Source organism: Theropithecus gelada, chromosome 20 (genome assembly GCF_003255815.1).
Source record: "Theropithecus gelada isolate Dixy chromosome 20, Tgel_1.0, whole genome shotgun sequence".
Taxonomy (NCBI): Eukaryota; Metazoa; Chordata; class Mammalia; order Primates; family Cercopithecidae; genus Theropithecus; species Theropithecus gelada.
The window spans coordinates 67,268,546-67,292,236 of record NC_037688.1 but is presented as its reverse complement, the minus strand read 5'-3'; the positions used below and the strand labels follow the sequence as shown (position 1 = coordinate 67,292,236).

The 23,691-nt window shown below is 46.9% G+C and overlaps 1 protein-coding gene across 2 annotated transcripts in view; it reads right to left on the bottom strand.

Annotated features, from left to right (window-relative positions):
* The window catches only part of MYH11 (myosin heavy chain 11), a 158,421-nt gene that overhangs the window by 82,762 nt on the left and 51,968 nt on the right, over positions 1–23,691 (bottom strand). Inside the window, exons 4-7 of one of the 2 annotated variants that reach the window (XM_025371299.1) lie at positions 15,796–15,823; positions 4,746–4,848; positions 2,782–2,802; positions 486–578 (exon numbers count right to left, since the gene is read on the bottom strand). In XM_025371299.1, the coding sequence (XP_025227084.1) occupies positions 486–578; positions 2,782–2,802; positions 4,746–4,848; positions 15,796–15,823 (245 nt within the window). The remainder of the gene's footprint in view (positions 1–485; positions 579–2,781; positions 2,803–4,745; positions 4,849–15,795; positions 15,824–23,691) is intronic. The other variant, XM_025371300.1, reaches the window with a different exon arrangement.

Sequence of the window (23,691 nt, the reverse complement as noted above, 5' to 3'; positions counted from 1 at the left end):
GCCTACCAGAATAATTGTACAGAGTAGGTACTTACTAAATATTTCTTGGAGAAGGTGCGTGCCTGGTACATAGTTGGCACTCAATTCATGTTTTGCTACATAAAATGGTATTGGATGTAAGGGTCTAGCACATACCACGTGCTCAATAAATAATTTTTAAAATTTTAATAATAGAGATAGGGGTCTCACTTTGTTGCCTAGGCTGGTCTAGAACCCCTGGGCTCAAGTGATCCTCCCATCTCAGCCTCCCGAAGTGCTGGGATTACAGGTGTGAGCCACCGCACCTGACCAGTATTTGTTGAGTGAACAGTAAATGAATGAATGAATGAGAGTGTGAGAGGCAGGAGCCCTTGCAAGATTGTAAGGTACAGCCCATCTCTCCAGGGTCAGATGCCCCTCCCACCTCCGTACACAAACACTCTGCAGCCCAGGCAGGAAATGACACCAAACCTTTTCTGGAAAACCCGCGTGGCTTTGCTACTTACGAATCGTGAGGAGTTGTCATTCTTGACTGTTTTGGCGTTGCCGAAAGCCTCCAGAATCGGGTTTGCTTGTAGAAGCTGCTTTTCCAGCTCTCCCTAAAATTCATTCACATCTAGTTATTGGAGAAAGCAACCTAGGTCCTGACAGTTCTACCTTGGATGGATGTTGTCACAAAACTCTGCCCTTAACCCACAGGTTCTCTCCTACCTCCTACCTCCTCTTAGACCCCGATGCTAATGTCCAGATTTACAGGAGGATTTCAGAAGAAAAGAAGAAACTGTCTGGGCTCTCTCACAGCTAGGACATCTGCTCCTTAGGAAGGTCACTTTTTTCAAGACTAGGGCCTGCTCATCTCTACAACATCACTGCCACTCAAAGCCACTGCCTTGTACAATGCCGGTGACGTCATTTACATCATGATGAATGGTGCCCCACAGAGTTGTGCAGTGCACCACCTGCCCCACTGTACATGGCAGTCGTGCTACTGTTCATGTTTAACAAGCAGTGTTCTTCAAGTTAAACCACTACAATCCTCCTTCTGATTATTTTAGTGCAATTTTTTTAAACTGCAATTTTTCCTTTCTCAGGACTGGTTTTCTGAAGTCTCCTACAGAAGACAAGTAAGGAATGCACAAAACCCACCAGGAATCCTCTTAGCAGACTGCAGAATAAAGCTTCAAAGCAGGTTGCCTGAGCTCCATTCATCGGGTTAAAGGCAGCTGAGACTGTACATAGCCCGCCGGCTATGTGCACAAATGCGGTCACGTGATTAATCATGGCAGGAAAGGGCCAATGTGGTAAGTTAAGCTGGGAAAGCAAAGGAGCTGCTCTTGGCCTTGCCCTAAAACACAGCGGCTGCAGATGGGCCCTGAAGCCTCCAGGCCCTGGATTCTGGGAGTTTTTCTCCTCGATCTCTCTCCTGCCTTCCCTTCCTTATTTTTCCAGGCAGCAGGGCTGGCCTGGACAGGAGCCGGGAAAGCGTCTAGAGGGGACAATGATGGGCATGGCTTCCTCCTTGCTCCTCTGCATGCCAGGAAGGCATCAGGGTACCTGGTCTACAGGACAAAGCAGGAAGCTGCTATTTGTTTCTGTTTTTATTCATCCACACATCCTCCTTTTTGTAGCTCCCAGAGAAAGATGAAGCAAAAGCCTCATTGGCATAAAAATCTCAGCCACAAGTGGAATCACCACAGCTGAGACCGGTGGAAATTTACGAGGAGCGCCGTGGGTGTTTCCTTGTTGGTGGGAAGATGACTAAAGGAATCACTTTCGTTCACATAAACTTGGGGTCTCCACGGTCTCTGAAAAAGGCTCTCTTTCTGGAATGGGGATTCTAGCAGATAAGGTTGAAAAGTCCTGGCAAGAGAGCTTTAAATGGGGGGACCTGGTGCAAACCCTTCATTTCATAGATGACGAAACCCTAGCCCCAAGAAGTTAACTGACTCGGCCAAGGTCACACTAGAGCAGATCCCAGATAAGAACTGTACTTCTCCTTCTGATCTGCAACACTGTCACCCGGGGTCTAACTAAGATGGATTCAATGATCTTTTTGGGAGCCGAGCAAGACACCTGTGGGTTTCTTCTAGGCTGGGACCCACATGTCAGCCCCCCAAGCTCTGCGTTAGAGATGAGTTCATATGCACAGGTCCAAGCAGGACCAGGTTATGCGTTGCGTAGCTGGGGCCTTACCGCGCCACCAAAGCTAGTGCATCGCAACCTCCAAGACGCTTTCTGGAGGCTTGAGTCAAGCAACCAGCATGCAAGAGACAGACACGCACTGCACACGCATGCACAAGGACACACTGGTGCACCAGGGACAGGGCTGGGGGAAGAAACTTAGGGATGATGGCGGGGAGAGAAGAGGGAGGCATGCCACAGCTGTGCCATTGACTGTCCATGGAGCCAGGGAAGCTTTGGTGCCTGACAGTCCTAAGACACTCAGCCAGATGGGACAGACGTCTCTGTCTAGGTTGTTCCAGTCAGGGGTACCAGGAGTGGATGCTTTGAAGGGTGCAGGGGTTCATTCTGAACTGGAGAAATCCATTTCAGGCTGAAGCGCAACTCTGGGGATTCCAATAGGAGTCCAGTGGGTGGTAAATGCACCCCGACACCCTGCCCTGGCATCAGACACCCACAGGATGGTATCTTGGTGCATTTACTTGTTTGAGTTGTGAAACTCCAGGGCCTACCCCATTTCTACCACCAGCTACGGGACTTGGTGGGTGCAACAGGATCATGCAGATCTAAATTCACTCCGTGCCTCCCCTACACACCAGGAAAACACTCTCAGTTACTCACGTAGGCAAAAGATGGGCCTTGCTGTGGTTGAACAACACAGTATAAAACAAATGTCAGTGTTATTTCCATCACATGGACATCAGGGGCTGGAGAATATATGACTTTGATCCCCCCAAACAGCCTAGAGTCCCCAAGACAGACAGGTCAGCTCCTTTTCCTTGATACTGTTTTTTTCTCTCTGTTTAGCTGCAGGGATGTGATCACAGCTCACTGCAGTCTCAACCTCCTGGGCTCAGGCGATCCTCCTGCCTCAGCCTCCCAAGTAGCTAAGACTACAGGCATGCACACCATGCCTGGCTAATTCCATTTTTTTTTTTTTTCTTGTACAGACAGGGTCTCACTATGTCACCCAGACTGGTCCTGAACTCCTGAACTCAGACCATCCTCCCGCCTTCGCCTCCCAAAGCACTGAGATTACAGTCATGAGCCCCCATGCTCAGCCATTCCCTCCTTTTTCTAATTTCTTAGAGATCCAGACATTTCAAAGGTTTTCATAATTACTGGGGTCACATTAGGCTCCTTAAAACAGTATCCAGTGAGACAATGCCTGAGATGTGTTTACACATGCAGCCAAAACAAGTAGCACATACTAGGCCCTTGATAAAGATGAGTTGTTAGAAAGTATTGTGTCCTATTTTCACTCTTTGGGGAAAGGGAAGGCAGTGGAAACTGTATTTTTACTGCCACGCAGCCTTTGGAGCCGTTGTTCCCACTCACTATGGCTAGAAACCAACTTGCCAGAGACAACTCTAGGATGCTGAATCTTGAGTTTCCTGCATTTGTTCGGAGAAGGAAAGTTCTCCAAAGCCACAACCGGCGCCCATTCCAGATCTCCAAGGGCCTCTGGACAAGCCGGCCATGGTGGCTGCCCCAGAGTCCCCTCTGAGGGCCTAAAGCGACATCCGGAATGGCGAACACTGGAGAGACCCCCACACCGTGGTCAGATCTCCATCCTACCATCTTCCCGCCTGCGAACCTGCAGACGGAGGTGCTGGCCAGTTCTGGCGGCCCCACCGCGTGCCCCCTCCTGTGGGACAGATGGGACGGGGCTGACACACGAGGAGGAAGAGAAGGATGGGCCCTAGAGGGGGTGACCCTAGAAACCGCTTCTTCTTTTCCTCCCAAGCTCTTAGTCATACTGTGTCATCATTAGTCATACTGTGTCATCATTAGTCATATCGTGTCATCATCTGTTTATTTCTGGGATTATTTGACAACTACGTGCTCTTCCACAGGTCCAGAAGCCCACAGAAGAGAGTAACAGCATCTCTCAGACTTATCCCCAGGCCCCCACCCCAAGTGGTGCCTGGCACACAGTAGGTGCTCCATCCACAGTTACTGACTGGCATTGCACTGAAGTCCCTGGGCCGAGTGATACCAGCGTCTCCATTCCAGGGATGGGGGACACGTGGAGGAATCAGGGAACCCAAAAGGTACCTTAACCCCTAGGACTTTACAGAGATTCACTGAAAGGAGTGATTCTCAATCTAGGGCAACTGTCCCACCCCAGGGGACATCTGATAAGTCTACAGATATTTTTGGTTGTCACAACTGGAGGGAAGGGGGCTATCTGCATCTAGTGGGTCGAGGCCAGGGATGTCATGAAATATTGTACAAGGCACGGGGAAGTCCCTCCAAGAAAGAGTTATCTGGTCCAAAATGACATCAGTGCCACCACTGAGAAGCCCCGACGTGAAGGAAGATCTCACTGCGGAAGGAAAGGGCTTATTCTCATTTCACAAAACGGGCCCCCTTCTGGAGAGATGCTTCCAGCTGAACCAAGAAATCACCCATACTCAACAGGCCTGCTCGCCAAAAAGATGGTCCCTCTTTGAGTCTTCAGGGAAGGGGGAGTCAGACAGGGCCTGAGTTCTTGCAGCGATGTTCTGTTTGTATCTCGGTTGCGCTGCAAGCTGGAGACCGGTTGGTTAAATCATGGTCTCTGATTGGGAACTGCCACTCACCGTGATGCTTGTGTCTTTCTTGCCCTTGTGGGAGGAGGCCACCACGGCCAGGTACTGAATGACCTTCTTGGTGTTTTCGGTTTTCCCGGCTCCAGACTCGCCTCTGAAAGACACAGGAACAGTGGCCCAGTGGACATCATCTATGCACACGTTCCATGGTGACCTTTTCGCAGCTCTATGAGCCAGGCAGGGCGATAATGATCATCACCACCATTTCCCAGAGGGTGAAACGGAGGCTCCCAGAGGCGAAGTAACTTGCCCAAGGTCACATCTCTGGTAGTGAGCTGAACTGGGTCCCCAACCTAGGTCCAATGCCCAATCTATTCCTTCCAAGAGGACGTACAAAAGAATTCAGATACAAAGAGTGAAAAGGTGGGCTGGGCGTGGTGGCTCATGCCTGTGATCCCAGCACTTCGGGAGGCTGAAGTGGGAGGATCATTTGAGCCAAGCAGTCTGAGACCAGCCTCAGCAACACAGAGAGACAATGCCTCTACAAAAAATTTTAAAAATTAGCCAGGCATGGTGGCACATGCCTGTAGTCCCAGCTATTGGGGAAATTGAGGCAGAAGGATCACTCGAGTCCAGGAGTTCAAGACCAGCCTGAGCAATACAGCAAAACCCTGACTCTATAAAAAATAAGAAAAATTAACCAGGCATGGTGGTGCATGCCTGTAGTCCCAGCTACTCAGGAGGCTGAGGTGGGAGGATGGCCTGAGCCCAGGAGTTTGAGGCTGCACTGAGCCATGATCACACCACTGCACTCCAGCCTGGGTGACAGAGCAAGACCTCATCTTTTAAAAAATAGGGTGAAAAAGAAAACCTTAGTTTTCCTACAAGGGTCCAAACAGGTTTATTTGGAATTGTCTACTTTTAAGACATCATTAGCATTGCTAGAAATGGAAAGACCGGGCACAAGGCAGCCTTCAAGAAAGGTCTTAAGTGCCTCTGGAGTACCAGGACCTAAAGTTTAAGAAGCTCCCTTATGGAAAGAAAAATTTACCAAAACACTGGTTATCCCATTGATCACTGAGCAGAGGCAAGCCCCTTTATCTTCTGAGGAATCCCACCCCATGTATCAGGAGGCTAGCTGATGATCTCAGCCAAGAATCTAAGGATAAGCCCAGTTGAAGTAATTCACACTAAAGTGTGAATGACTGATATGTTCAGATTAGTATGACATGGTTTGTCTTATCAAAAAAGTATGTACTCCTGGAATATGAAGGTAGTGTTTTTGTTTGTTTGTTTGTTTTTTAAACCAGGATGGTCTTCATGAACTAGCTACCCGTTTTGGCCATCAGAAATAATCACAATGGAATGGCTCCATCTAGATACTTCCTCTATGTCCCACCACTCCTAGTGAAAGATAAGGACAGTGCCTTGACCAAAACTTCAGTTGTTTATTGTCTTCTCCTATTTTTTCAGTTTACTTTTGTTTTTTGTGTTTTCTTTCTTTGCCTCATCTCTCTCATTTTCTGAGCTCACTTAATACTCTAAAATACAAGAGAGATTTTTTTTTTTAAGTTGGGAAAAGAATTTGTTCACCCCAAGGTCGGCCCAAGGTTCTCTGTGCTGAACCAGTGCCACCACAGCTAGTACAGTCTCTGCTCTTCTTCCTAATTAGGAAGTAAAGAAATTAATTTTCTCTGCCAAGGGCCCATTAATAACTTGGCTCATGGCTTAAAAAAGAAATAGAAGGAAAGAAAAAAGAAAGGGGGAAAGGAAAAAAAAGAAGTGGCCCAAATTCTGGGCCTAATCCTACAGGTCCCACTGTCCAGAAATCAAGTCTCTGATGGCCAAGAATGATGGAACATCTTGCAGTGACTTTGTGCGGTCCCTTCCCTTCCTAGAGGCCTTCCTTCCCAGTGGCCACATTGTTTCACATGGCCTCGGAGGCAGTATATGAAATGGGAACCATGAAAGTATTACCCTATATCCCCAGAAGGGGAAACTAAGACCAGAATGTATGTATGTGTATGTGTGTGTGTGTGTGTGTGTGTGTGTGTGTGTGTGTAAAAGAGGAGAACTGGCCAGGTGCAGCAGAGAATTGGCCATGTTTATAATCGCAGCTACTCAGGAGGCTGAGTTGGGAGGATCACTTGAGGCCAGGAGTTTGAGAGAAGCCTGGGCAACATAGCAAGATCCCATCTCTTAAGAGAGAGAAGAATTGGCATTTGTCATTGGGGGCATATAGAGGGAAGGGTCCTTTGCTAATTGCTCTACATGAATTATTTCCTTTATCCTCTTCCTGCCTCCATGTTGTTATAGAAGGAGGAGTCTTGCACAGAGTGGGTAAGCAATTTTCCCTAGGTCACACAGCAAAGAAGGGATACAGTCGGAATGGAAAGTCAGGTCTCTGATTCTAATGCAATCAGAATTCCTTTTCCTACATTTCACCAAGTTGTTCCATGACACAGGCCCAACCCTCTAGGGACTTGCTTTCCAAGGCCAGAAGAAAGGACGGGGAAGGGGAATTGATATTTGTTGAAAGCCTACACAGTACTAGGCTTTGGGCTCACAAAATCTTTACATTTACTCTACTCAGAAATCTAATGAGAGTTATTAATTATCCTCATCACCCACCTGGGGAAAATGAGGCAAAGAGAGGTTGAAGTAAACTGCTCCAGCCCACAATTGCTCTTGCTTTCACACAGATAGGAAATGGAGGAGAAGCAGGATTTGAACTTAGGTCCCCTTGACACCAGGGCCCATGTTCTGCCTCCTACACTTTTATTTTAACAAATCAGCAAAGAGAAAAGACAGAGTGAAGTCCCAGCATCACTCCATCGGAGTTCTGCCATATATTCCAGCAGTCTTTACTTGCCCTAACCAATGAATCAAGCCACTCAGTCATTCACACCTAGGTATGAATTACTTCAATCAGGCTAATGTCAGAACTTTGCTAGACTTCATTCTAAAGTGAAGGGGATGGATTCTGATTCAAGCAAGAGAAAGCAGAGAAAATTTTGGGTGTAGGAAACCACTTGCGTAGGCGGTCATGAACCTATTCAGATCCAAGACAAGAATCAGGACGGCAGTGTGCACAAACAACACGTGTGCAACACACTCTTCATGCCAACACACCAGTGTTCCTAGACTGCTGGTGCTCCCTTCTCTTTCCCACAATTCCTTCCTTTCCACTCTGGCCTTGAACCTCCCCCCTCACCTCCTCCCTTTTACAACAAAGACATCACTGGGTGTGGTGGCTCACGGTTGTCATCCCAGCACTTTGGAAGGCTGAGACAGGTGGATCACTTGAGGTCAGGAGTTCAAGACCAGCCTGGCCAACATGGTGAAACCCTGTCACTACTAAAAATACAAAAATTAGCGGGGTGTGGTGGTGTGCGCCTGTAATCCCAGCTACTTGGTGGGGCAGGCGGGGGCTGAGGCAGAAGAATCGCTTGAACCCAGGAGGCGGAGATTACAGTGAGCTGAGATTGTGCTACTGCACTCCAGCCTGGGCAATAGAATGAGACTCCATCTCAAAAACCAAACAAACAAACAAAAAACCAAAGACATCAACATGCCCCGTCCATGGGTATGGTCTTCCACTTTGCCCGGGATAGGGAGTGGGACGTAAACTCTGGGATTCTACCCCTTCCCATGTAGCTGCTGGGCTCCACTGTTTCCAAGTTCTGTTGAGAAAAACAAATTGCCCTGGGAGGTTCTGCCAAATAAAACATTCCAAGCTCCAGGCTCGTGGGTGTCTGAAGGTTGATATGCTCCGAGTTGGTCCAGAAACATTCATAACTTGGCTTTTCTGACCCCCACCTCTAGGGGTGAAGATGCTTTCCTGGTCTGAGCACCCTAAACTCCTTTCTTGTGTCTTCCTCTCCATCTTCCCAGAGAAGGACCGGGCTCATGACCAAATATGGCCTCCTGGCCTTGTAATTACCCCCATGCCAATTCCTTTTAATCAGTCCAGCCCCAGCGGCTGGGAGGAACCACCCAATGGCCACTTAACCCCTCATCCAGGCTGGCTTCATCAATGGGACCTGTACAGTCTTACAGGGACCACCCTGTGCTTGATTTAATACTCTAATGTTGTCATCTGGAAATTCTTCATAATTCTTTATAAAGGTTCTGCATTTTATTTTCTTTTCTTTTGAGACCGAGTCTTGCTCTATTGCCCGGCTGGAGTACAGTGCGTGATGTTGGCTCACTGCAACCTCTACCTCCCGGGTTCAAGTGATTCTCCTGCCTCAGCCTCCCAAGTAGCTGGAACTACAGGTGCCTGCCACTATGCCTGGGTAATTCTTATATTTTTGGTAGAGATGGGATTTCACCATATTGGTGAGGCTGGCCTCGAACGCCTGACCTCACGTGATCTGCCTGCCTCAGCCTCCCAAAGTGCTGGGATTCCAGGTGTGAACCACTGCGCTCAGCCAGCATTTTCATTTTGCAAAATTTTACAAATTCTGTACCTCGTCCTGGCTCCCAGGGTTGAATATTGCCAAGTCCATTGCAGCCTGTGGTTTGCCATTGGTAGGAAAGCCAAATTGTCTCTGATGAACCGCACAGCTATTCAGTCCCTGGTCTTTATGTGACTGGCAAGGCGTTCTGGCATTTTGTACTGTACAACTCCTACACGTCCTGCAAAACCCCAGGCAGAAACAACGCCTCTCTCCCCTACAGCATCAATTGGCAGAATAGCATAATGGGCTCCAGGGCCACATTGCTCAAGTTCAAATCCCTGCTCTGCCAGTTACCTGTGTGTGACCTTAGGCAAGTCATTTAGCCTCTCCATACCTCAGTTTCTTTACCCCATTATAAAATGGGTATAATAAAAACACGTACCTTGTATGATTTTTTTTTTTTTTTTTTTTTTGAGACAAGGTCTCACTCTGTGGCTCAGGCTGGAGTGCAGTGATGCAATCATAGCTCACCGCAACTGAGAATTCCTAGGCTCAAGTGATATTCCTGCCCCAGCCTCCCAAGTAGCTGGGACTACAGGTACACACCACCACAGCTGGCTAATCTTTAAATTTTTTTGTAGAGACAGGGATCTCGCTATTTTGCCCAAGCTGGTCTCAAACTCCTGGTCTCAAGTGATCTCTAGCCTTAGCCTCTCAAAGTGCTGGGAATGCAGGCATCAGCCACCATACCTGACCTTTTATATGATTCTTATGAGGATTAAATGAGTGAATATTTATATAAAATGCTTAGAACAATGCCTGGTATATCAAAATGTTTGTTATTATTACTTTTGTTTTTTGAGACAGTTTTGCTTGTTGCTCAGGCTGGAGGCAATGGCACAATGTTGACTCACTGCAATCTCGAACTCCTGGGTTCATGTGGCCCTCCCACCTCAGCCTCCTGAGTAGCTGGGATGACAAGCATGTGCCACTACAGCTAGCTAATTTTGTGATTTTGTGGAGTCTCACTAAGTTGCCCAGGATAGTCTTGAACTCCAGGCCTCAGGCAATCCTCCTGCCTTGGCCTCCTAAAATGTTGGGATTACAGGTGTGAGCCACTGTGCCCACCTATTATTACTTTTATAACCACTGCTTCCGTAGTGCTTACCTATTGTTTGTATAATGATTTTCAACGTTCATCCTATCATTAAGATATAAATAATATTCACAATTTCCCACTGTTTAAGCTAGGAGTTAGCAAACTCTTTCTGTAAAAGCTCAGCTCTCCACTGCAGCACAAAAGCAAATATGTAAACAAGTGGGTGCGGCTGTGTTTCAATAAAACTTTATCTAGAATAAATAGGCAAGGGCCTGATTTGACTCACTGGTCCAAGTTTGTCCTTCCCTGGCTTGAGTCCCTTAGCACATTCTCATCCATTGTATTTATTTATTTTATTATTGGATATATTTGTTGAGGTGGGATCTCACTGTGTCACTCAGGCTGAAGTGCAGTGGTGCAATCTTGGTTCACTGCCAAATTTCTACCTCCCAGGCTCGGTGAGCCGAGATCCTCCTGCCTCACCCTCCTAAGTAGCTGGGACTACAGGCACATGCTATTATGCTCAGCTAAGTTTTGTGTTTTTTGTAGAGATGGGGTTTTGCCATGTTGGCCAGGCTGGTCTTGAACTCCTGAGCTCAAGCGATCAGCCTGCCTTGGCCTCCCAAAGTGCTAGGATTACAGGCATGAGCCACCGTGCCTGGCCTGTCATTCATTTTAGACGAAAGTTTAAACTCCTCCCCAGGGCCTGGAAGCACCCCCGCTACCTCTCTCTAATTTTATGTGCCAGCACCCTCCTCCTCTTAATTTAGCCCCTTGATCACACAGCTCTTTCTCCAACCAGGCCCATGGCCTCTAATTAAACTGAGTACACTGGATGGATTACATGCTAGACAAAATACAACTCAGGCCTAAAAATTACATTTATTCAGCTTTCAGTTTTCCTTTCTTTCTTTTCTTCCTTCCCTTCCTTTCCTTCCTTCATTCCTTCCTCTCTCTCTCTCTCTGGGTCTTGCTGTTGCCCAGACTGAGGTGCAGTGGTACGATCACAGCTCACTTAGCCTCTAACTCCCAAGCTCAAGTGATCCTCCCTCCCCAACCTCCTGAGTAGCTGGGACTACAGGTGTGCACCATCCCACCTACCTAATTTTTGAATTTGTTGTAGTGATGGAGTCTCACTGTGTTCCTCAGTTTGGTCTCAAACTTCTGGCCTTAAGCAACCCTCCTGCCTCGGCCTCTCAAGACCCTGAGTTTCCAGGCATAAGCCACCACACCCAGCCAATTTCCAGTTTCTTAACTGCATAACCAAACAGTTGGTTCCAACCCGGCTTCTCCTGACCACCAACTATGCCTGAAAGCTCAGCCCTACTGTCAACTTGTAGGTCCTTCTTGTCACTTTGGCTGAATTTCGCAACAGGCAAAATAAAATCTAATACAGAGACTGAAGATGTTGGTGGTTCTGGGGTGACCGGATGCATTTGCAAATACTAGTTGCATCGTTTTGAGATTTCCTCCCTAACAATGGCTAACACCTACTTCTCCAGCATTGGTTGTGTGTGGGCAGTGTGCTAAGTCCTTGCTAATGCTGCATTCCAGGAGATGAAGATACACAACAGCCAAGTCAACAAACAAATAATCAAGATAGTTTGTGGTGGAGACACCATTGCTATATCAGCGTGATATGACTGAGAAGATTGAGGGGAAGGGAGGAGAGGGGAGGCTGTGTATGGGGAAGCCAGAGAGTTGCTGAGCCTTGAAAGTTACAAGAGAGCCCTGTGGGAAGGATGGAGGGAAGGGTGGGCCAGGCAGGGCAAACGGTATGGACAGAGGTCCAAGGGAGGGAAATGCTGGGCCCAAGTATGAGGCAGAATGCTCTCCAGTGTGCCTGGAGAGCCACAACGGAGGGGGACAGCAGGAAGTGACGAGGGAAGAGCAGATCCACACTCAATCTTCCAAGTCACGGTAAGGAATCTGAGTTTTATTCTCATGGGTGCAGGAAACCATTTCAGGAGGGGAACGGGGCTTTAGAACCAGTGTGGGGAGAATCAAAACTGCAGGATGGGCTGGGTGCAGTGGCTCATGCCTGTAATCCCAGCACTTTGGGAGGCTGACCGAGGTGGGTGGATCATCTGAAATCAGGAGTTTGAGACAAGGCTGGCCAACATGGAGAAACCCCATCTCTAATAACAATACAAAAATTAGCCGGGCATGATGGCATACTACTCGGGAAGCTGAGGCAGGAGAATTGCTTGAACCCAGGAGGTGGGGGTTGCACAGTGAGCCGAGATTGCACCACTGCACTCCAGCCTGGACAAAAGAGTGAGACTCTGTCTCAACAAGAAAAAACAACAACAACAACAAACTGCAGGATGGGCCAGGTGCAGCGGCTCATGCCTGTAATCCCAGCACTTGGGAGGCTGAGGCTCCCTGGGTCCCCTGAGGTCAGGAGTTCGAGACCAGCCTGACCAACATGGCGAAACCCTGTCTCTACTAAAAATACAAAATTAGCCGGGGCATGGTGGTACATGCCTGTAATCCCAGCTACCTGGGAGGCTGAGGCAGGAGAATCACTTGAACCCGGGAGGTGGAGGTTGCGGTGAGCAAAGATCATGCCATTGCACTCCAGCCTGGGCAACAAGAGCAAAACTCCATCTTAAATAAATAAATAAATAAATAAACTGCAGGATGGATACTGGATTGCAGGAAGGATTTTTTAAAAATAGTGAGCACTTTCACTGCAATAGCAATTGATCATTACAAAGTGCTCGCCATGGGGTAGTGGCCTGTTTCTCTGTTCTTCACATGTAGTGACTCATTTAATCCTTCCAACACAATGGGGTGCTTACTGTTCCCATTTTACAGATGGGGAAACTGAGGCTCAGAGGAGTAAACTGACCTGTTTCCCGGAGCATACAACTAGACAATGATGGGGCCAGAATTCAAATCCAAAGGGTTAGGTTCTGGAATCCACACTTTATGACAGCATGCTAATGAATATTTATTCAATGAATAATGGATGAATATTCCTATTGAAGGAAGGAAGGAAGCAAGCAATGGGAGCAGGGAGCTTAAGAGACTGCTGCAGAGGCCTTGGTGAGAGGTGATGGGATCGTGAACTACGAAGAGGTGGTGGAGTCAGAGGAATGGACATAGATGAGAAATATTTCAGCATCACACTGGCCAAGTTAGGAACCACTGTCTAAATTAACTAAAATCTTAAAAATTCAGTTCTGTAATACACTTACCACTTTTTAAGAGCTCAATTAAGTGAATTTTTAAGTGAATATTTTAAGTGAACTCATCACAAAGTTATGTTAGACAGCACTGCTGATGGCATGGGTGCTGGATATGAGAGCAGGGCGGCCTCTTCTTCATCTTCACAGCCTCTCCATAAGCTCAGCTCAGAGAGGTTAAGTGACCCATGCATAGCCATACATGGGTGGGAAGCCATCTGAAAGTCCTACTCTTTCCTGCACCTCTCTGTTACCACACTTAATTCATTCACTCAACAGAGGGCAGTTGAGCAACACTATTTTGGTTCCTGGGGAGGTGACATGTGGCTTACGCATGGGTTTGGCTCCTAGGGGATCAAATGCTTTTGTGGTCAGCTGAAAAACAGCCCCCACAAGAATGTCCATAGCCTGTCCTCAGAATCTGTGAATATGTTTGCTTGGGATGAGGAGACTGTCTTGGATAATCTAGGTGGGGCTAATATAGCCACAAGGGTCCTGGGCCTTATAAGAGGGAGGTAGGGGGACCAGAAAAAGAGATTTGAAGATACTGTGCTGCAGGATTTAAAGATGGAGGAAGGGACTATGAGCCAAGGAATGTAGGTGACCCCTAGAAGCCAGAAAACTAGGAAACCAGATCAGCGGGTTGTTTTAGCATTTATATCCACATATCTAGTTAGCATTATATCTCTAGATCCAGACTACTCATTGTTAAACATCAAATGTTTACTTCTGACCATGGAAGATGAGAATTCAGTCCCCATCTAATCCTCTTCCCTTTCCCCACAGAGCCAATTCCATCACAGGTAGTTATTCTGGTTAGATAAATACTCCAAACTTGCACAGCTGGGCTCCTTAGTCCAATGTGATTACTTCTCCTTCCACCCCAACTTTTGGTTTTTCCTGGAGTTTATAATTGCCTTTGTTTTATTGTTTCCGGGTTTTCTAGCTATATCAATTCCAAACTTATGAATTGTTTCAATCTTCTCTTGATACAGTTCATTGCCATCCTACCATCCATCACCATCTGCAATTCTTATTACTAGTTTTTAACTGACCTTCCAGATAAATAGGAAACATATGCATGTCCACGCATTCCTGCTCTTTTTAAAGACGCACATGGTTACATTATGCATATGCTGGTTTGCCCTTGTGTTTTCCCGTCATCGGTATATCTACAAAGAGCATTCTCTCTAAGCATAAATAGATCAGCCTCACTCTTTGCAGTGGCTACCTGGAAATGCTGTATTTTATTTAAATAACCCCTGTTAATTATAGCTTTAGTTGCTTCCAAATCTTAAAAAATATATATATGAATATAAATATATTAAATATAATACATATTAGATATTAAATATATATATACACAGTCTATCCTCATTATTTACATATTCCATATTTGCAAATTCACCCACCTGCTGAAAGTTATTTGTAACCCCAAAATCAATATTCATGGCACTTTTGTAGTCATTTGTGAACATGTGCAGAGCATGGAAAATTCGACTCCACCAATGCGCACGTTCCCAGCTCAGGTTGAACAGGGGAATGCTCTACCTTCTAGTTTCAACTTTCATACTGTAAACAACTGTCCTTTTTGTAGCGTATTTAGTGCCACCTCTTTTTGTATTTTTGTGGCTTTTTGTTAGTTATTTTGCAGTTTAAAATGTCCCTTCAGATATGCTCCCTTTGGCAGCACACATACTAAAACGTCCCCAGCATAGTGCTCAAGTGTTGGCTCATGTTTCCAAGCACAATAAGGTTGTGATATCCATTATGTAAGAAATACACATCAGATAAATTTCATCCAGGCATCAGCCACAGAGCTGCTGGCTGTGAGTTCAATGTCAGTGAATCAACAATATATATTAATATGTTACTTGCGTATAAATACAATAGTGAAAATTCTCTGAATGATTCTAAAATTGAGTTACTATCTTCTGCCTATGTATCTAAGTCTTCAAAGAAACGGTTACACCAACCACCAAATATGGCTCTGATGTGTTTGTGGCTTGATAATTGTGAAATATTAAAGTGATAGTTTAACATCTTCCTTATTCATACAGATGGCTGTTATGCAACTAGATTAGATTCTGCATATAATATGTTTAGTTCAAGTCCTGGCACACAGTACATGTTCAATAAATGCTAGTTTTTTGGAAGGAGGAGAGGTATGGAACCAAATGATACCAGGTATCATTAAGAGTTTAAGTTTGCCTGCCTCCGCAGAAGAACACATATCACAAATGTTTAATGAGTATCTACACTGTGCCAGGCATAAAGAGAGGCACTTGGAACCATGAACAAATCAAAGATCTCATGGATCTTTTCTTTCATAGGTTGGATCTCAACTCTGGGAAAAAAAAACAAAACAAACAACAAAAAAAAACAGAATATAAAGCAGTGCCACTTACGTGCATAGAATGGACTGGTCCTCCCGATCTGCAAACAGAAAGAAAAAAGAGCCATGAATTAAAATGAGCTCTGAGCTAAGGGTCTGGACTTGGCTCCTCCTAGGGCCATTCTAAAGTTCCTCCATGCCGGCCCCACTGGAAGTGACAACAGGTCAGCTGGGCTCATTGCCCAGGCCACAGGGGCCAAGACCAAAGCCAAAAGGGCAGCCCCAAAGTCCGAGAGGCAGCCCCAGAAAGATGCTGGAGCCTGACTGATCCAGGAGTCATTAGCATCCAGCCACATCAGTTCTGGCGGTGTCGCTGGAGGCCCACCCCACCCAGATTAGGATAGGAACCAAACACAGATGTTAGATCTATACAGATTGGAATTCCACTTAGCCACTTCTCTGCTCTGTGGCCTTGGGCAAGTATTCTTAAACTCCATGCCTCAGTTCCTTCATCTGTAATATAGTATTGTGCACATTTGTGGTTTTTTGTAAATCCAGCATCCATTTCCTCTTCTTCCAGAAGCATCCTGTGGTCCTTGAGGTTTCCCCCATCACCCCTGCCATCATGTACAGTCTTAGTGGGACTGCCTCGTAAGTACCTTCAACCAAGAGGTAAGAATGTGCTCCAGGCTGCATTGGTCGGACTCTCTGGCCTAAAGCTCCAAGCTCAGTCAAGGACAGGGAAGCACAGCAGGTGGACAGAGCCCTGAGGCAGACTTTCTTTCTGCCCCTGGACCCAAGCAGTCCCAGTTTCTGTCATTTACCTAGCCTGATTCCCAGTATTCCCGCTGCATCTGTGAGCTCCTCCATACTCCCCTACAAATCCTTTTCCTCTACTAGATGACAGAGTCAGTCTCCATTATTTACTACCAGAGAAACCCAAAAGATACAGAGGTCATCAAAGAACTAAACATGATTAAGCAGACATTACCCATTACCTTCTACTCTTAAAGAGGCCTCTGACGTGGAGCCAGGCTCTGAAGACCCATTTCCTTCCCAAAGAGAGATCTGAGAACAGTTACCAACACTTTCAATGGTCACCTAATGATGTAGAAATCCCAGCATCATATCTGCTGATAGACAATGCCACAGTGGCAAGCATTTCTTAAATCCACTCCCTGGCTTCAGTCCTACTAGTTCAGTGCTCAGCTCTCACAAGCTTCATTTCAAGTCTCCTAGGCTTGGTTTAACATTGTATCTCTAGTACTGGCAGATAGATAGTAGGTGCTGAATTATACTTGTTAGATAGGTGGATGGATGGATGGATGGATGGATGGATGGATGGATGGATGGGAAGATGAGTAGATGGAAGGAAGGAAGAAAGGAAGGAAGGGTAGATGGGTGAATTGAAGGGTGGGTGGATGGATGGGTGGGTGGATGGATGAATAGACAGATGGATGGGAGGGTGGATGGGTAGGTGGATAGGCAGATGAGTAAGTGAGTAGATGGGTGGGTGGATGGGCAGATGGGTGGGAAGATGGATGGATGGATGGATGGATGGATGGATGGTTGGATGGATAGATGAGTAGATGGGTGGGAGGATGGAAGGACAGATGGATAGGTAAGTGAATGGAAGGAAAGAAGAAAGGAAAGAAGGAAGGAAGAAAGGATGGGTGGATGGAAGAATGGATGGATAGGTAAATGGACGGGAGGATAAATGGATGGGTGGTTGGGTGAATAGGTAGATGGGTGGTTGGGTGAATAGGTAGATAAGTGGCTGGATGGAAGGATGGATAGATGGATAGGTAGAGAGACAGGAAGACAAATAGATGAGTGGGTGGGTGGGTAGGTGGACGAACAGATGGATGGAAAGAAGGAAAGAAGGATGGATGGATAGATGGATAGATAGGAAGAAAGAAAGAAAGAAGAAAGGAGGCAAGGGTGGGTAGATGGGTAGGTGGGTGGGTGTTTGGCTGGGTGGATGGAGGACGGAAGAATGAATGGGTGGATGACAGAGTGGATGGCTGGGTGAATGGGAGGGAGGACAGAGTGGATAGGTGGGTGAATCAGTGGGATGGATAGATGGATGGATGGATGGGACTAAAGAAGGCAAGGTGAAAGAGAGAACTCTTTCTTCCATCTATAATCTAAAGAGAAAACTGATTGGAGGTGGGCACGTTCCTCAGATCCTATGCCCAACTCCAATCAGTTCTCTCTCTCTTCCCATGGATTACAGATGGATGTTTGGGTGGCCTGGTTGAATGAAATCCTCAAGACAAAAGGCCTAAAGACTAGTCAACTCTGGAAGTTTCAATTCTGGTGTGTTTATATAATGGCACATTTAAAATTAGGCAGACTGGGCACAGTGATAATGCCTGTAATCCCAGCACTTTGGGAAGTCAAGGAGGGTGGATCACTTGAGGTCAGGAGTTCCAGACCAGCCTGGCTAACATGGTGAAACCCCATCTCCACTAAAAATACAAAAATTAGCTGGATGTGGTGGCACACGCTGGTAATCCCAGCTACTCAGGAGGCTGAGGCAGGAAAATTGCTTGAACTCGGGAGGCAGAGGTTGCAGTGAGCCGAGATCGTGCCACTGCACAGCAGGCTGGGCAACAGAGCAAGACTCTGTCTCAAAAAAATACATGAATAAAATAGGCAGCCATTGAAAAGAAGCAGGCAGAGCTTTATGGATGGACACAGAAAAATCTCCAAAATATATTAAGCTAAACAAAGATGAGGTAGCATAGTGTTATACCTTTTGTGTTTTAAAAAGAGAGATATATAGGCAGGATGCAGTGGTTCATGCCTGTAATCTCAACACTTTGGGAGGCTGAGATGGGAGGATCACTTGAGGCCAGGAGTTCCAGACCAGCCTGGACAACATAGCAAGACCCAGTCTCTAAAAAAAATAAAAAATTATTTTTTTAAATTAGCTAAGTGTGATGGACATACCCCTTGTCCCAGCTCCTTGGGAGGCTGAGACAGTAGGATCCCTTGAGCCAAGGAGTTCAAGGTTGCAGTGAGCTGTGATTACACCACGGCACTCCAGCCTGGGCAGTGGAGTGAGACCCTATCTCTAAAAACGGGCCTGGGACGGGCACAGTGGCTCACGTCTGTAATCCCAGCACTTTGGGAGGCTGAAGCAGGCAGATCACTTGAGGTCAGGAGTTCAAGACCAACCTGGCCAACGTGGTGAAACTCTGTCTCTACTAAAAATACAAAAATTAGCCAGGCATGGTGGCAGGCACCTGTAATCCAAGCTACTCCGGAGGCTGAGACAGGAGAGTTGCTTAAACCCAAGAGGGGGAGGTTGCCGTGAGCCAAGATCACGCCACTACACTCCAGCCTGAGTGACAGAGCAAGACTCCAAAAACAAACAAACAAACAAACAAACGGGCCTGAGCCTGAAGGACTGAGAAAAGGGACAGGAGGAAGACTTACTTTCACCCATTCTACTTCTATCCTGGTTATGTTTGTGCTGTGAACACATATAATCTTTTCCTCATCCCTTCAAAAACGGTCAATAGAAAAAGAGTCCGTACTGTTCTTCATGAAACCATCATGACCACAAAGCTTAAAAAAGACAGAAAAGAAAGAGCCACCCCATTACGATCCCACTAGCAGTTCCGATCTCCCGAGGGCTCACTGCACTGCGGGCATATGCTGAACTCCTGTGTTGAAGTGACCCACTGAATTCTCTCAGCAGCCCCTGGGGTGGGCACCGGCATTGCCTCCCTCTTACAAATAAGGAAAGTGAGGTTCAGAATCGAGGCAACTTGCACAAGGTCACTGGGGTGGGTTGAATTGTCACTCCCAGAAGAGATGTTCACTCGGAACCTCGGACTGTGATATTATTGACTGATCAGTTGATTGAGATGGGGTCTTACTTTGTCGCCAGGCTGGTGTGCAGTGGCATGATCTCAGCTCACTGCAACCTCAACCTCCCAGGCTCAAGTGATCCTCCCTCTCAGGCCTCCCCTGGAGCTGGGACTACAGGCACATGCCAGCATGCCTGGCTAATTTTTGTATTTTTTTTTAGAGATGGGGTCTTGCTATGTTTCCCAGGCTGGTTTCACACTCCTGAGCTCAAGGGACCCGCCTGCCTTGGCCTCCCAAAGTGTTGGGATTACAGGCATGAGCCACTGCATCCCATCTGTGATGTTATTTAGAATAAGGGTCTTACAGATGTAATTAAGCGAAGAATGTTGAGATGAGGTCATCCTGGCTTGGAGTGGGACCTAAATCAATGGTGTCCCTATTTATAAGAGAAAGGAGGCCAGGTGTGGTGGCTCATGCCTGTAATCCCAGCACTTTGGGAGGCTGAAGCGGGTGGATCACCCGAGGTCAGGAGTTCGAGATCAGCCTGGGCAACATGGTGAAACCCATCTCTACTAAAAATACAAAAAATTAGCCACTCATGGTGGCAGGCACCTGTAATCCCAGCTACTCAGGAGGCTGAGGCAGGAGAATCGCTTGAATCCGGGAGGCGGAGGTTGCAGTGGGCTGAGATTGTGCCACTGCACTCCAGCCTGGGCAACAGAACAAGACTCCAACTCAAAGAAAAAACAAAAACAAAAAACAGAAAAAAAAAATCAAACTTTAATCTCTCCATTATACTCTGGAGACAGACAGATATCCGTGCCTTTAGCTTCCACCCGGGGGGAGAAATTCACTTGAGGACAGAGCAAAATGGGAAACCAGTTTAAATTTTTTTTTTTTTTTCCTGAGATGGAGCCTCACTCTGTGGCCCAGGCTGGAGTGCAGTGGCTTGATCTTGGCTCACTGCAACCTCTGCCTCCTGGGTTCAAGCAATTCTCCCACCTCAGCGCCCCCGAGTAGCTGGGATTACAGGCGCGTGCCACCACACCCGGCTAATTTTTATATTTTTTGCAGAGACGGGGTTTTACCATGTTGGCCAGGCTGGTCTTGAACTCCTGACCTCAGGTGATCTACCCACCTCAGTCTCCCAAAGTACTAAAAAATGATTTTTTAAAAGAGGGTGAAGGATAGAAGAACCAGGTTCCCTGTGATTAGAATCCAGGCAGAGACAACCTCCTGGGACTGGCGCAGACAACCTCCACTATCTTAAGGAAAGATTTTGAGATGGACAGACAGATGGGCTATGTTGATCCACTACTTCAGGGACACAGGCAGGCTTTCCTAGCAGTCTTGTGAATCCTAGGCCCAGAGCAGGAGAGATTTATAGGCTCAGATGCTCACAGGCCCCCCAGGAGAGGGAGCAGGCTCCAGGGAAGGCCTGGGAGCTGCTAGCGTGGCTCCGAGCTGGGGACTGCTGGGAGACCTCTGGCCCGACGTTCCCATCGGAAACACACCACTTCCAGGCGTGGGAAGCTTGCAGGGTGCTGGTGACGAGCAGAAGGACTCCATGTGGGTGCTGTCTGCCAACCCACGTGGAGCACAGGGAACTCTAAGATCCTGGAACTTTTTATCTGATTCCTTCCCCAAGCCTGAGCTTGTGTTGGACTCAAAGGCAGTGTTCTCCGTACAAAGCAGCTTCACCCCTTCCTGGCTTTGCACAGGCAATTTCTTCTGCCCAGTGCACCCACCACCACTTCTCCTCTGGCCTAATCCATTCTCTCTCTGTTTTTTTTTTTTTCCATTGAGGTAAAATTTACACTACATAAAAGGAACCATTTTAAAGTGAAGAATTCGAGCCAAGCACAGTGGCTTATGCCTGTAAACTCAGCATTTTGGGAGGCCGAGGCAGCTGGATCTCCTAAAGTCAGGAGTTCGAGACCAACATGGCAAAACCTCATCTCTACCCAAAAATACAAAGATTAGCTGGGTGCTGTGGTGCACACCTGTAATCCCAGCTCCTTAGGAGGCTGAGGCAGGAGAGTCACGTGCACCGGGGAGGTGGAGGCTGCAGTGGGCTGAGATCGCGCCACTGTACTCCAGCCTGGGTGACAGAGGGAGACCCTGTCTCAAAAAATAGTAATAAAAATAAAAAAATAAATACAGTGCATAATTCAGGGGCATTTAGTGCATTCACAGTGTTACATAACTACCACCTCTATCTAGTTCTAAAATATTCTGTTACTCCAAAATGAAACCCTGTACTCATTAAGCAGTCACTCCCCCATAAGCCCTGGGACCACAAATTTGCTTTCTGTTTCTGTGGACTTACCTATTCTAGATATTTCTGCATAAATGGAATTGTACCATGTGTGGCCTTTTATGTCTGGCTTCCTTCACTTAGCATGTGGCTGAAGTTGGTTCATGTTGTAGCAGGTCCCAGACTTCATGCCTATTTGTGGCTGAGTCATATCACGTTGTATGGATAGATCATATTTTGTTTATCAACAGTTGATGGACGTTTGGGTTATTTCCACCTTTTGGCTATTCTGCACCGTGCTGCTATGAACATTCCTGTACAAGTTTTAGTTTGAGTACCTTTTCTTTTTTTTTTTTTTTTTTTTTTTTTTTTTTTTTTTTTTTTTTGAGACGGAGTCTCGCTCTGTCGCCCAGGCTGGAGTGCAGTGGCGCGATCTCGGCTCACTGCAAGCTCCGCCTCCTGGGTTCACGCCATTCTCCTGCCTCAGCCTCCTGAGTAGCTGGGACTACAGGCGCCCACCACCGCGCCCGGCTAATTTTTTGTATTTTTAGTAGAGACGGGGTTTCACTGTGGTCTCGATCTCCTGACCTTGTGATCCGCCCGCCTCGGCCTCCCAAAGTGCTGGGATTACAGGCGTGAGCCACCGCGCCCGGCCCGAGTACCTTTTCAATTCTTTGGGTATATATACCCTAATCTGTATTTGAAACATCATCTTGGGAGTCAACTCTTTCACGATACCTTCTCTAATTCTGCACTTTTCTAGAGCTGAGTTGGAGACCTTTCCACTTGACCTCCTACCTGCAGGATGGCCATGGACAGTGGTGCATGTTGTACACTGCATAACTCTATGGAGAAACTATTTGCATTGGTCATTGTAGATGCGTGTGTTTATTGTAATAATCTTTCAGCAGATGGAGGAAAAGTGCTTTAAGAAAATGGCACCTTTCTCTAATTCTATAAATGTGAGTGTCATATGGCCTAGTGGTGCCTACGGTCCACAGGTTCTCTCCATTTTAGTAATTATCATCATTGTGATCCTTACTTAACAAATGTGTCAAAACATTTTGGCAGAAAAAGGTACAGATGACATGGAATGATAATAGGCCATCTATCCATGGTATGGTATTCAGAGTTCTTCTTGTTTTTCTTGTCCATATTGGTAAAAATTATGGACTTTACATTATTCATAATATCCAAAAAGTAGAAACAACCAAATGTCCATCACTGGGTAAATGGATAAACAAAACGTGGTCTACCCAGACAATGGGATAGTATTCAGCCATGAAAAGAAAGGATGTTATGGCTGGGTGCCATGGCTCATGCCTGAAATTCCAGCACTTTGGAAAGCTGAGGCAGGTGGATTGCTTGAGCCCAGGAGTCCGAAACCAGCCTGGGCAACATGGCGAAACCCTGTCTCTACAAAAACAATGCAAACATTAGCCGGGCATAGTGGCACATCCTTGTGGTCCCAGCTACTCAAGAGGCTGAGGTGGGACAATGGCTTGAGCCCAGGAGGTGGAAGTTGTAGTAAGCTAAGATTGCGCCACTGTACTCCAGCCAGGGTGATAGAGACAGACCCTATCTTAAAAATATATAAATAGGGGGCCGGGCGCGGTGGCTCAAGCCTGTAATCCCAGCACTTTGGGAGGCCGAGGTGGGTGGATCACAAGGTCAGGAGATCGAGACTATCCTGGCTAACATGGTGAAACCCCGTCTCTACTAAAAATACAAAAAACTAGCCGGGCGCGGTAGCGGGCGCCTGTAGTCCCAGCTACTTGGGAGGCTGAGGCGGGAGAATGGCGTGAACCCGGGGGGCGGAGCTTGCAGTGAGCCGAGATCGCGCCACTGCACTCCAGCCTGGGAGACACAGTGAGACTCCGTCTCAAAAAA